The following is a 13,390-nucleotide window of genomic DNA, read 5'->3' as shown; positions in this document are numbered from 1 at the left end:
TTAGCAAAATAAAAAAAAAAAATATGGCTCAGTGGCTAAGCATCCCTGGGTTCAATCCCTGGCACTAATCAATCAATGAACAAAACTGATATATATATACACTTATCTAGCAATTCTACTTCTAAAAATGTACCCCAAAGCTATACATCCATCATTTTGAAATAAAAATATACAAGTATTTTGGAATTACAAGATAATACAAAATAACCTAAGTGTCCATATTGTGGAGAATGGCTGAATATATTATGGTACATCCCCACAATGGATTACTATGCAGTTGTAAAAAGGGACTCAGAAAATCTCAATGAACTGGTATGGATTGATTTCAGGTATACTGTGAGTGAAAAAAGCAAAATGCAAAAGCTTTCTAAAGTGTGTTACATTACTTATGTAATAAGATAAACCAGAAATTAGTGATACTGTATACCTACAGGCATGATGGGAGAATGACAGATCTCTGAATGTCTTTTTTTTTTTTTTGGTAATGGGAATTGAACCTGGGGGTACTTAACCACTGAGCCACATCCCCAGCCCTTTTTTATATTTTATTTTGAGACAGTGTCTTGCTGAGTTGCTCAGGGTCTCGCTAAGTTGTTGAGGCTGGCTTTGAACTTGAGATCCTCCTGCCTCAGCCTCCTGAGCCACTGGTATTACAGGGATGCACCATCACTGTGTAAGTCTTTTTGAGTAATAAATATTGTGAGTAGTATACATATACAGAAAGAGAATATTACAGAGTAGTGTATATATATAATGTACATATAAAATATGTATACATATTTAACACATATTATGTATTTAATATGTTTATATGTATGTGTATATGTAATAAATGAACCAAGATGCAGTTCAAAAAATAAAGTGGGCATCTCATTGAAAGATGTAGGAAGAAAGAAATCAAGTAACTTCCAAATGTAGTATTTGGACTATAAGCCCCAGACTAAAGAGAAAAAGGATGCTAAATAAAGACACCAAAAAGTCTACTAAAAGGTGCGGATTAGCGATTTGACACTACATCTATGTATTCTAGGACTAAACAAATAGGTCAATGTACCTTGAGTAATGGGAGCCAGTTTTCTTCTGGAGGATGGAATTAACAAGTACATAAAAGCGAGAATGAGCCCTGTGGTGTTAGAGTCGGTTTGAAGGTATCAGCAGGAACTCGTGGGTATTTAACAGATAGATCAATATATACAGAAAAAGCTATGTGTGGAGGTTATATATAACGCAATGCAGTAATATTTTATATCTCTATTATTTCCCAAATCTGTCTGCTCTAAGAACCTTGAAGCAATGATTTCCCAGAAGGAACAAATACATCTAATGCCCAAATCTTGGCCTCTAAATTCTCCACTAAAAGGAATCAGACAGAGCTCCTTAGAGAAAAATTTGATTTGAGGGCTGGATCTGGGAAAGAACAAGATAAGCCTGGAACTTCTCAATGTACCAGAAGGTAAAGACATGCACACATTATGATGGAAACATGTCAAAAACACAGAGGAAGTAACTTGAAGAAGCTCCCCTTGGCCAACTTTGAGCACTGAAATTTAAAAAATGATAGTGAGGCTTCATACCCTTTTCACTAAAGTAAGAATCCATGACTCTTCTTTTTTGGGGGGTGGGTGGGTACCAGGGATTGAACCCAAGAGTGCTTAACCATGGAGCCACATCCCCAGCCCTTTTTTATTTTTATTTTGAGACAGAATCTCACTAAGTTGCTTAGGGCCCCACTAAATTGCTATCCTCCTGCCTGAGCCACTGGGATTATAGGCGCTCACCACCATGCCTGGCTCCCTGAATTCATCCTGATAATGAGGGATGTGGAGATGAACATATGGGGGCCCAACAAGTCCACAGTACAGTGGGCAAGACAGCCCCACACAGATGAACCCCAAGGGAGCTCTACCTGCCTGGTAGTGCTACTTCCCCATGGAAAGACCCCAGGAGGTGGCAGCGCAGGGACTCACATGGAACCTTTGCGCATCCGGGGTGTGCTCATGGCCCACTGCTTGATCTTATTCAGGCTCTGCTCATTGATGAGCCGCTCGCCCTCGGTGGGCATGCAGTCCACATACAGGTTGTATAGCAGCAGCGCCTCTGTGTTCTTGCGCAGGGCATTGGCCTGGACCACACGCTGCGTGAACACGTGAGGGTCCTCAGCACAGAAGAGAAGCTGGATCCGTGGCACCCAGTATTGACAGATCAGAAGGGGTGGCCTGCCTGAGGGGTTAGGTAGGAAGGAGAAGGGGGCATAGAGTCAGGCTCTCTGGGTCAGGCACAGGGTTCTAGACAGCTGTGTCATTGATGTGCAGTGGCCCTGAGTACATTGTTTCCCTTCTCTGATCTCCTGTTGAACATGCAAAATGGGTATGATAACACTCCCTGCCCTGCCTACCGTACATGGTGTCATGGATGAACGTGAAAGTGCTTTGAAGACTACAAAGAACTGTGCTCATAATCCCAGCTACTTGGGAGGCTGAGGCAGGAGGATCGTGAGTTCAAAGCCAGCCTCAGCAATGGGGAGGTGCTAAGCAACTCAGTGAGACCCTGTCTCCGAATAAAATACAAAATAGGGCTAGAGAAGGGGCTCAGTGGTTGAGTGCCCCTGAGTTCAATCCCTGGTACCCATCCTCCCGAAAAAAGAGCTATGCTCAGACAAGGAGTTGTACAAGGGTGGCCATGTGGGGCTGAACACCACACCCAGGGCCAATATCACTCATTTGATAGCCTCAGGCTTTCAACATTGTGCTACATAAAGCATTGCCAGCTGCTCAGAGTTGACATACCAAATAATGGCCATTTGCCTTCCTGGGGTCTCTGAGACACGGGCCTGCTGGTTCTTACTGATCAGGGTCCAGACAGCCATAGATCAAATCGAGCAAGGCAGAATTCAGATCTGAGCTGGTGGTACCCTTGGAAGGATTGGCCTCAGTCACAGCGTGGGCTTGGCCTGAGCTGGGGGTCAGCCTGGGGCAGAGGCTGAGCTCATACCTCTGGAAGTGACCCCTCCATTCACTATGGGCTTCCCCATCTCGTCCCGCACGAGGCCTCTCTGATCCGTCTTGTGCACCAGGTACAGCTTCGTCTCCTCGTCATAGTCCAGAACACCAACCTCACACCATTTGTAGACCAGTTCCAGACTCTTGGGGTCCTCTGAAACAGGAAGGGACACCCCACCAGTGATTCCTGCCATGCGGGCAAGGTAAGACCTCTTGAGTGTGGCAACAGGTGCTGGGAATGGATCTCAGAGGTCACTAGACTGGCCTCCCTCCCACCAGAACATCCTGTCTAGCTGCAGCAGAGTTAGGATCCCTCTTCCTTCCATCTGAGTTGGCCTCTTTGGAACCCCTGGGCCACAGGAGGATCCAAAAGGATGAGGCCTCTCTGCATGACCCCCACCGGGGCAGAGACAGACACAGGACAAAGGGCCTGGCCATGAGGCAGGAAAGCCCCAAGCACACAAGAAACTTGTTGAGGGCGTGTTGTGGATGGCCATCGTAAATGAGCTGGACCTCTTCAAAGTGACCAAGGCCAGTGTGAAGCCCTCCCCGGAGGCTGCCCTTGCTATTGAGCCACAGGATAAGAGACCACTGCCCTGCAATAGGCTCTTAAGTGGTCCTTGGGGCCTGTTTAGTCAGGAGGGGCCTCCTACCTACTCCTCAGACTAAGCTCCTTTGCTCTCTTCTCCAGCTCACCTCCTGGCACTGCCCACCCCCCGCTTCACTCTAGCCACACTTGATGTCTGCCTGTCCCTGTGACTTTACAGCTTGTCCTTTCTTTAGGGCCTTTGCATTGACTGTGTCATCTGCCTGGTGGCCTCATTACGGGTTTGTTCCCTGCTCAAGTGGCTTCTCCTTGGAGAGGCATCTGTGCCTAAAATAACACCTCTGCCCCAGGCACTGTCTAAACTGTTGCCCTTTTTGTGTCCCTGACAATGCCTAGATTCACTACATATGTTTCATCTCCTGGTTGGTGGTCAGCCTCCTCACTCTAGTTTCATCTCCCTAAGGGCAGAAGTGGACTTGGATCTAGAATGGAAACTGGTGCAAAGTAGGTGCTCAATAAACTGTGAAAGAAGGAAGATGCACACACACTTGCTACTTAGTAGAGTATGCTTTATCATATAGTGGCATAAAACAAACTGATGCATTCTACAGGATACTGTTGAGGAAGGAGGGGCTGGAATTCCAAGGAAAGTGGTTCTCACTTGTTGATGCCAGAGGGGTGTGGGAGGCTGCTGTTGTATACCTCCTTGGCTTTGCTTTTCCCCTCCCTTCCTAGTAAATTTTCTTTTTGAAAATGCTGACCTTGTCTTGTCTCAACTTAAAGGAAAAAATGTCACAAGCAGCCCCCAGAGGAAAATGAGAAGGCTCTGACAGAAAACCGTTCTGTTCCCTGCCAGCCCCTCCTTGCCCCCGTGCTCTGGCTACCTTGAGAAGAGGGGAGGCTGGCACTCCATGACCTTGAGGTTAATGCCGCCCTTGGTTTTATCACCGGGAATTGGAGATCTGGGAACCACTGAGTTCAAATATTTTTGTAATTAAGTTCAAAGTGAAGGGAATACTCTGGGTCTCTTATCTGGTTCAGAGAAATTGATTCCAGCATTGAAGTGTTTTTGAATGAAACAAATTTGCAGCCTGCTCAGTGGACTCGCTGCAGGCCTCCTGGAGGCTGTGCAGTCTTAAAAAAAACAATTAACGCTCTTAGTTCCTGCCTCCCACCTAAAGCCTGCCTGCCTGAGCCCACTTCCCACTCCATGGAATCATGTCCCTACAAGAGGCAGGGTGCAGAGCCACCTTCTGCCCTGCATGGAGAAATGGTCACTTCCAACCTCCAAATTTAGGACACCAGACTTGCTAGGAAGCCTGCACAGAGACCCAGCCTTGCAGGCCTAGATGGCGGCCATGGCTACTCACCCTGTTCCTGACAGCAGGCAACAAGGAAGAGCCTCCATGGCCACCAGGACAGACTGAGGCCAAAGGAGGAGCCAGAGGCACTCTGTGGGCAGACACAGGTGAGGCCGAGGCACCGCAAATCTGTGTCGCATCCAATGAGTAGGTGTGATAGTGGTTATAAATGGGTGACTGGTAAAAGTGTATATATGAGTGTCATAGTGTGTGTGTATGAGGGTGTGGAATATGTCCAAGTGTGATCGTAAATGTGGTGGTGAAAGAGTGCAACCGCTCAGAGTTTCAGCTCCCTGCTTTCCTGTGACACTCTGGCTACTGTGAGAAGGCTTTTACAGGGGTAAAAGTTGAGAGGCCATTGTTAAGAGCAGAATGATGGTGATTTCTGGATGGTGGGATGGAAGGATCCAGCCGGAGACCTTATGCATTTACCTTTAACATTTCCAATAAGCATGTATATTTTTATTACCATCATATCAAAACGTCTTTGTTTAGCACTAGACATATCCAAACTGTCCTGTTCCCAGTCCTCCTGACCATGTCCACCCTGATCCCTGCATTTCTTGCCTTGGTGTGGCCAGCTCCTTGGCCTGTATCTCAGCCTCAGATGACCCCTTAGCACCCATGGCTGCAGGGGGAGCCCAGGAGTTCTTGACAGGACTGCTGCTGGGACAAGATGGTACCCCACCCCAGGCTGGCCCTGCTTACCATGTCCCAGGAAATCGTCAGTGGGCAGGAGGGCTTTTCCAGGAACTGGTTTCCTGGTGTTTGACCCTGGCTCCAAGCCCATATTGATCCACTCTTGGGGAGTGCGACAGTCAAATTCCTCATTGTCGAACACCTGGGAGAAAGCAGGTAAAGGTCCGGAGGAAGTGGCTCCCCTAGAGGCCAGGACGAACTGAGCATGCCAGAGGACAGGGCTGCCTCAGTAAGTAGCCTGCTCCCCAGATGAAGGAGCTGCAGGTGACCGGGAGGGCAGAGCCCTTCCTCTACTTCTCCCAGGGGCACACCGGGTTTAAAGGAGAGGGAAACCCTGGATCCTTGTCCAGAAAAGCCACCTAAGGCTCAGGCAGAGGGCTTGGGGATTCAGGGCAAGATGTAGACGTTCTCCCCTGCTGCCCTGGAACATCCAGCTCAGGCCCAAGAGAACAGAGAGCTCTTGGGTTTCTTGAACACCCCACAGGAAGGCGGTCATCCATTACTGGAAGGATCATGTGCATCTAGATCCAGAGTCCCCAGAGACACGCAGGACACAGAGAGGAAGCGGAAGAAGCCAAAGCCAGGGCCAGGCTGTGCAACCTCTTTCTCCTCCTCTGACTCTGTTTTCCCATTTGTATCTCAAGGGGCAGCACTGACACCCTCCTCCATCTCTGGTCTCCACAGTCCAGCCTGGCTGCATCTAGGTACCCACAGGGGTCGGGTGGGGGTGGGGGGACATACAGGCTGCCCAGGCTTCCAGGGAAGAAGCAGAGAATCTGCCTCCCAGGGATCACGGGAGCCCTTCCTACTCCAACCTAGGATGACTAAGGGGTTGGGTTATGATTATTCAGTTGCTATGATTGACATGTTAAGTATTTGTGATTGAAGTGGGGCTCTCCTTTGGGGTCTGACTCCTGAGCTTCAGCCAGGGTCCCACACTCCCATCCCATCTCCATTGGCAATCCACAGAGGCCTGGCTTACCTTCAGTGGAAGATAGATGGGGAAGAGTGGGTCATGGCCCTGTTCAATGGTTTGGGGGTTTTGGGGGTCTGGGTGCCTTGGCATGAGCTCGTTGGAGTCGATGCCCTCATTAGCCAGCAATTGCTCGATGTCCAGGCTCAGGTACTGCCGCTTTCTCCTGGAAGGGCAGGTAGGGTTCTCAGGACGGCTGGGTTCATGTAGGGGCTCCGCTAGTGAGCCCCAGGGCTCTTGTTAGGTAGTAGCTAGCAATGAGCAGTGAAATACATGGTAAGGTCACAATTACTTAAATTACTTTAGGGTCCTTCTTTAAACTATCTTACGAAATCAATGGTGGCAGTTCATCTGTAGAAAACAAAATAAAGTAAAGGGCTATTTGTAAAACACGTCAAGAGAAAAGGATGAATGGGACTAACTCTTAACAGGGTCCACTGAGGTTGGTGTGAAGTTGGGAATTATGGCTATAAGTGTCTCCAGTTGTCTGGGAAGGAGGATTCCTTCAGTAGCACAGGCACACTATGATAACTTCTGACCAGCTACTGACCCCAGTGCCCGCATTAACATGGGATTGACTTATAGATGAAGCCCCCCTAAATAGGATGGCCACCATGACAGTTCTGGAGAGGACCAACTAAGCTCAAAAACTCCATCACCTGAAGAGAAGGAGGAGTTGAACACCTGATTGGTGAAGGTTGTCGAAGGAGGACCCCAGTTTTCAAGTCAATCATAAAACTAATAAATTTGGGGATAGCATTGTCTCCTTTTGTTGTTCTCTGCTTGGAGATGTCTCTCTCTCTCTCTCTCTCTCTCTCTCTCTCGCTCTCTGCTTGAGCCTCACTTTGTTTTTACTTTATTTTCACCTTACTTTCACTTACAATAAAGTTCTCTTGCATGTCATCTGGTGTCTGACTTTAAATTTTCTTTCATTGGAACACTAGAACCAAGGTTTGGAGTTTTAGCTCCCTGCTTTCCTGTGACATTCTGGCTACTGTGAGAAGGCCCAGGGTTGGTGATGATAGTGGTGTGGACCCCTTTGAGTCCCTGAGCTCCAGTTACCCCTGTATCCGGCCCTGGCAGACCCACTTCATTGACCTAAATGCCACCCTCTCTGAATCCACAGCAAGGAAAATCCATTTGTACTTCCGAAAGAACCAAAAACTAGAAAACTTAAATATTTTTTTATAGAATCTGCCATGGAGATGGTCACCTAGTGGTCTTTAGACCCTCAACTTTTCATTAGGCAGATACCACCTCCCGGAGGACAGGTCCTCTCACAGTCCACCCAGTCGTACCTCTCAATCTCAATCTTTCGGGGGCACTGGCCGGGCAGCACCTGGAAGGGCACCTGCACCTTGGGCTCATAGGCTTGCGGCGGGAAGTCAGTCTGGGTGAGCAGCTTGGTCGTGGACCCGATGCTCTGCTGCTCTATGCACTCCTCAAAGTCATCAGGAACCTTGAAAGATTCGACTGCAGGCAGAGGCAGAGGCAGGCACTGTGGGAATCAGGCTGGGGCCCCATGACACCAGTTCCCCCGATCATCCAAGAAGACAAATTGCCAGACAGAAACCATGTGGGCACACTCTGATGTGTGGGAAGCTTGGAGCTCGCTTGCGACCAGTTGGTGTCAGAAGGAAGATAGATAACAAACCAGGTGCCCAATGGGGTGCAGACCAGAAGGAAACAGGGCCTCCAGAACGTCTGTTTTAGTTCTACCATCCCTGTCCAGGGCCAGCATGCTGGGCTGTTCCCTTATGAAACACCCAGGACCCCAGCACTGGAGCCATTGCTCAAGCCAGGTGCTGAATTCAAGTACTGGTGAGGGTGACGACTGGACAGGAAGCTAAAGTGGGCATATGAGAGTTTGAATGCCATTCACTGCCTGGGGCCCTTTCCAGACTGGAGGCACCCCGAGTAGGGGTGGATGGTTCCTGTGGGACCCTCAAGCCACCAAATGGCTGCCCCTACTTGGACAATGGCAGGCTGAGCCTTCTATTCTAGGTATGGGGGGAAGGGAGTTGGTGGAGTGAGATCATAGATAGGGTTACCCATCATCCCAGGTTGCCCAGACTGGGGGTTTCTTGGAACATAGGGTGCTCAGTGGAGAGGAAAGTCCCAGGGGAATGGAGACCACTATAGGTGGGGCTAGGGGGTGTGGGTGCCCCCTATGTATTCTCCTGGCAGAGGAAGGTTCCAAGGAGTCCCAAGGGTCTTGGGAAGCCTTAGTGACCCCCTTCTTGAGACTCATGACTTCTTTGGGGTCAAGAGGTGGTCACATTACACAGAGATCTTGGGGTAACTTCTGGAGCCTCACAGAAGCTTCCAGATTCTGGGCCTGGGATGTTGTCTGAGGTTTGGCAGAGGCCTCCTGCCTTCAGCTGAAGTCCATTCTCTTAGCAGAGCTGCCAGCACCAAACAGCTCAGACACAAGGGCAATTTTCAGCTGCTTGTGGTGGTGCACGCCTATAATCCCAGTGGTTCAGAGGCTGAGACAGGCGGATCACAAGTTCAAAGCCGGCCTCAGCAACTTAGCAAGGCCCTAGGAAACTTAGCGAGACCCTGTCTCTACATAAAATATAAAAAAGGGCTGGGGATGTGGCTCAGTGGTTAAGCACCCCTGGGTTCAATCCCTGGTACCAGGGGGAAAAGGGGGGGCAGTTTCAAACCCCTAATCTCCTGCTCTAGTGCCTATGGATTCACAACACCATTCTGCTCCTGGAACCCACTCCGGGAAGGAACCAAGAAGAAGCAAGGGTGAAGAGGTGGCCTCTAGCCTCTGCTTCATCCCCGAGCCCCTGACAGGCTGCTCAAGCCTTCTCTTTAGTTCTCAGGCAGCAAGGGGGAACTTCTGTCACGGGCTTCCAAGAGCCAACTGGTCCCACACTGTTGGGGCTGCTTTTCCTCATGTGGGTGGGACTGCTGAGCTGCTGACCCCTGCCACAGATGGTGGGAGCATCATTCCAATGCCCTGAAGGCCTGAGATGTGTGGTTTGTAGCCATTTTCCAGGTCACGGTTGCTTGTGAGACTGTTGAGAACATCAAACCAGATCCTCAGATAAGTACAAAAATGTCCGTATTGATGCCATTTTCTGGGCCAGTTTAGGAGTTCACAGACCCCAAAGGCTCATGGGCTCTGATGGCACTAATGTAGGAGCCAGGCCTTTCCTTGGGTAGACATGAAGGCAGACAGCTGGGACTATGGGGACTCTGGGCCCGATGGAAGTGGGGTCCTGTCTGATGGAGAAGGAAAGCAAATGACCCAGATGGGAGGGTCCCTGCCCCACTCTCTCATCACCACCTGGTGCTTATCCTGGAGCCACCCTATTCTCTCTGCCACAAGTCTGCCTCACAATGTTGGGAGCTGTGATTTGAACCATGTTCTCTGTCCTACTGCAGGAGCTGCACCTGTGCTGAACACTTCCTGTGCAAAAGTGCAGGTCAAGACTGCCCAGTTGCCATGGTGATGCCCTGCTTAAAGGGGGTTCTGTGCTAGGCACGAGACTATCGGTCTTGACCCTGAATCCAGACACCAGCTGCCAGGGGTAGAGAATTATGAGTGCAAATTGATCATTATAATTGGTCACTAGGCTTTGACCTTCAATCCTTGAAGAAATCCTTGCATGCTTTGAAGAAACTTTCTCACCAAAAAACCCTTTTGATGATAAAACCTATATAATAAATGTGCTAAGCTAGCTCTGGGTCATTATTCTGCATCAGAGGGTAATGTCCCATCTGGGCTCAGCTTTCTCTGTGTGTGTGTGTGTGTGTGTGTGCGTGTGTGTGTGTTTCTTTTCTAACTTCCCATCACCTCTCGCTGGTTTCTGAATTAGCACCCCTGCTGGTTGCAGACCTGTCCTAGTCCTTACTCCCAGTTGTGTTCCGAGACTTGCCCTGGACACTGAGAGGATGTTCCTCCTTCCTTTCTCCAGCAAAGATCTCCAGGGTATCTAGCTGTGCCATGTGCTCTTCCAGATGCTGGGGCTCCAGCAGAGCACAACTCAGCTTCCTCTGAGCCCATGTTCCAGCGGAGGTAGATGCCCTATTGACCCTAGCCAGGCAGACAGAATTACCGCCCTGGCCCTTAGCAGCTCCAGGGCCTTATGGCAGCTCTGGGGAGAATAAGGATGAAGCACTCTCTGTAAGTCTGGCCCTCGCAAAACACTTTATCTATTACTGGTCTCATTTTACCTTCTGAGGCCAGAAACCCTGCCTCTAAATACACACCAGGACCCACCCACCCTGTTCCCCTGGGCACTGACCTTTTGGGGTGAACTCGCTGAGGTCGGCTTGACGTAGGAAGTTCTGGTTCACACAGGGCCCACGGCACACGTTCTGAAACCAAACCCCAGAGGCCCGAGTGTACTTACACATCCCAGGGACATGGGAAGGATTCCAAGGCCAGGGCCTTCCTTTAGGACCACCAGGGAGCACCCCAGGAGCACAGGGGTAAGGCAGAACTGATGAGTTCATAAACTTTGTTCAAAAGTCACAGTGGGGGGGTGCTGTGGTTGTGGCTCAGTGGTAGAGCGCTTGCCTAGCACATGTGAGGCACTGGGTTTGATCCTTAGCAATACATAAAAATAAATAAGTAAAATAAATGTATTGTGTCCATATACAAAAAAAAAAAAAGTCACAGTGGGTGACAAGCTAGGATATCCGGGGCCTTCTCTGTTCTAGTCCAGCACAGCTTCCCTCTTTACTGAGAACTCCCAGCATGCATCAAGGGGCTGAGCCATGAGACAGGTACTGTAAGGCCAGCCAGTGTCTCTGTGTGCATCTCCTCTCCCAAGGGTCACTCTGGCACCACCGGTGGACTGGGTATCCGTGGGTCTTTGCCCTATCTCTCTTGGCCTCTCCTCTGTCTCAAACCTTCCTAAGGCTTCCTGGGATACACAGGACTCTGTGTTTCTGTCCTAGTCATCCCCTTCCCATCTTCCCCTGGCTGTAGCCTCATCCCTTGACCTCTTCCCTTCTACTTCATATGGGCCATGCCCTCTCTCAGGGACCCCAGAACTTTGTACCTGCTATTCCCTGTACCTGGAACACCCCAAGTACCTAAAAAATGCATGCCCATTGTTGTGGTTTGGATGTGAGGTATCCCCCAAAAGTTCACGTGTGAGACAATGCAAGAAGGTTCAGAGAAGAGATGATTGTTACAATAACCTTAACCCAATCAGTGAGTTAATCCCCTGATGGGATTAACTGAGTGGTGGCTGAAGGCATGTATGCTGCGGCTGGAGGAGGTGGACATTGGTAATATGGCTTTGTGGTATATATTTATCTGGAGAGTGGAGTCTCTCTCTTTGCTTCCTGATCATCATGTGAGCTGCTTTCCTCTGTCATACTCTTCCGCCATGATGGAGTTGGCTATTTATGAACGTGAGACCTTAAATAAAATTTTCCTCCTCTACAATTGTTCTAAAACACCCATTTCTTAGATGTCAGTAGCATGCCATCTCATCCATGGATGCCTTTCTAACCAGGGTTAGGGGGAAGGCAACTGCCCCACCAATGCTGTAGCTCCTTCTAGGGCCTGGGCACAGCGGGAGCTCAGTAATGACTTGTAAATGAATAGATAGATGAATAAACAGCTAGATGGATGACCAAAAAGATGGCTGGCTGACTGGCTGGGGATGGGTGGATGGATTTTGGGGTTGACAGGTGGCTAAATGAACAGATGAACTGATGAAGAGAAGAAGAATAAGGGAGTGGAGGCTTCAGGGAAAGCTCAGGCATGGTAGAGGAGAGCTGCTATATTTACCCCAAGTTGATCCAAGCTTCCAGGGCTGAGGATTTCAGAGTAGAACCCACGCTGTTTCATCACTGGGTACTTCTTGTCAGTTCCGGTCAGTGGTAACTTCCCGGGCAGCCCCACATCTGAGGGCAGGGGTGGGACCAGGGGTACCACTACAGGTGGGGGCTCAGGGTCAGGGCCTGGAGGAGGAATCCCCACATCATTACTTGGTCCCTGAAGAGCCCTCTCCATGTTACACTCTAGGCCTCCAAGGGTTCCCCTCAGGTTGCACTCTTGGTTGGTAGGAATACTGCTGGGTCCCGGTTCCTGAGGGGCCCTTCCTGGATTGGGTGCTTCTCTGTTCCGATGCTCCATGGTGCTTCTCAGGGAGATGCCCAGTCAGAGCTCCTAGGAGAAGATACAGTGTCACTCAGTCCTTGGCAGCCTCTGTCTCAGCCCCCAGAGGCACCATGATACACCGTGCCTCCTCTCACCAAGCCCCAACCCGCGATCCACGGACAGCAGAAGAGGGAGGAGAAAAGGAATGGTCTCCTCTTAATTTGGACAGAAACACAGCACCAGGAGAGTCTCACCAGGAGACCCTGGGCCCATCCTGGATGTGAGAAATGAGCCCCCCCCCAGAATTAAGGGCTGAGCTAGGGGAAGATCTGCAGGTGCATCTGCCCACGTCTCCTTCATTTTTGAGAAGGCTTCACTTCTCAGCAGGGGGAGATGGCGAGTGGGAAGTGCCAAGACTTGCTTACTCAGTGAATTTTCCCAAATGACTTTCAGCCATAAGTAGCCCCAGGCCCCCCATCCCCTAAACCCTGTGGAACCAGCCTGCCTCTCCCCAGGTGGGCACAAGGTCTCACTACCATTTGAAAGACCCAGGCCATACTCTGTACTCCATCCCATCCAGGCCCACCCTTCCTCCCAGCATCCCCCAGGAGCCAAAGGACTAAATGGCCTCTCCAGCAGGATCCTGATGCTGACAGATCCACAGATCCCTGTATCAGCAACAAAACAGCATTCACTCACCCAGGCTCTGGGGGTCAGCCCAGCTCAGGGAATGTA

General features: G+C 49.9%; 1 protein-coding gene across 1 annotated transcript in view; it reads right to left on the bottom strand.

The window, feature by feature from the left end:
• Dnah1 (dynein axonemal heavy chain 1) overlaps positions 1 to 12,691 on the bottom strand; it is a 66,642-nt gene extending 53,951 nt beyond the window's left edge. Inside the window, exons 1-7 of the mRNA XM_076856263.1 lie at positions 12,344 to 12,691; positions 10,842 to 10,914; positions 7,878 to 8,052; positions 6,589 to 6,745; positions 5,616 to 5,748; positions 2,992 to 3,153; positions 1,968 to 2,220 (exon numbers count right to left, since the gene is read on the bottom strand). Coding sequence (XP_076712378.1) covers positions 1,968 to 2,220; positions 2,992 to 3,153; positions 5,616 to 5,748; positions 6,589 to 6,745; positions 7,878 to 8,052; positions 10,842 to 10,914; positions 12,344 to 12,691 — 1,301 coding nt within the window. The remainder of the gene's footprint in view (positions 1 to 1,967; positions 2,221 to 2,991; positions 3,154 to 5,615; positions 5,749 to 6,588; positions 6,746 to 7,877; positions 8,053 to 10,841; positions 10,915 to 12,343) is intronic.
• Between the last annotated feature and the right edge of the window lie 699 nt (positions 12,692 to 13,390).

Source organism: Callospermophilus lateralis, chromosome 1, assembly GCF_048772815.1.
Source record: "Callospermophilus lateralis isolate mCalLat2 chromosome 1, mCalLat2.hap1, whole genome shotgun sequence".
Lineage (NCBI taxonomy): Eukaryota > Metazoa > Chordata > Mammalia > Rodentia > Sciuridae > Callospermophilus > Callospermophilus lateralis.
Note: the sequence above shows the minus strand (reverse complement) of the source record. Positions and strands in the feature narration are given on the sequence as shown.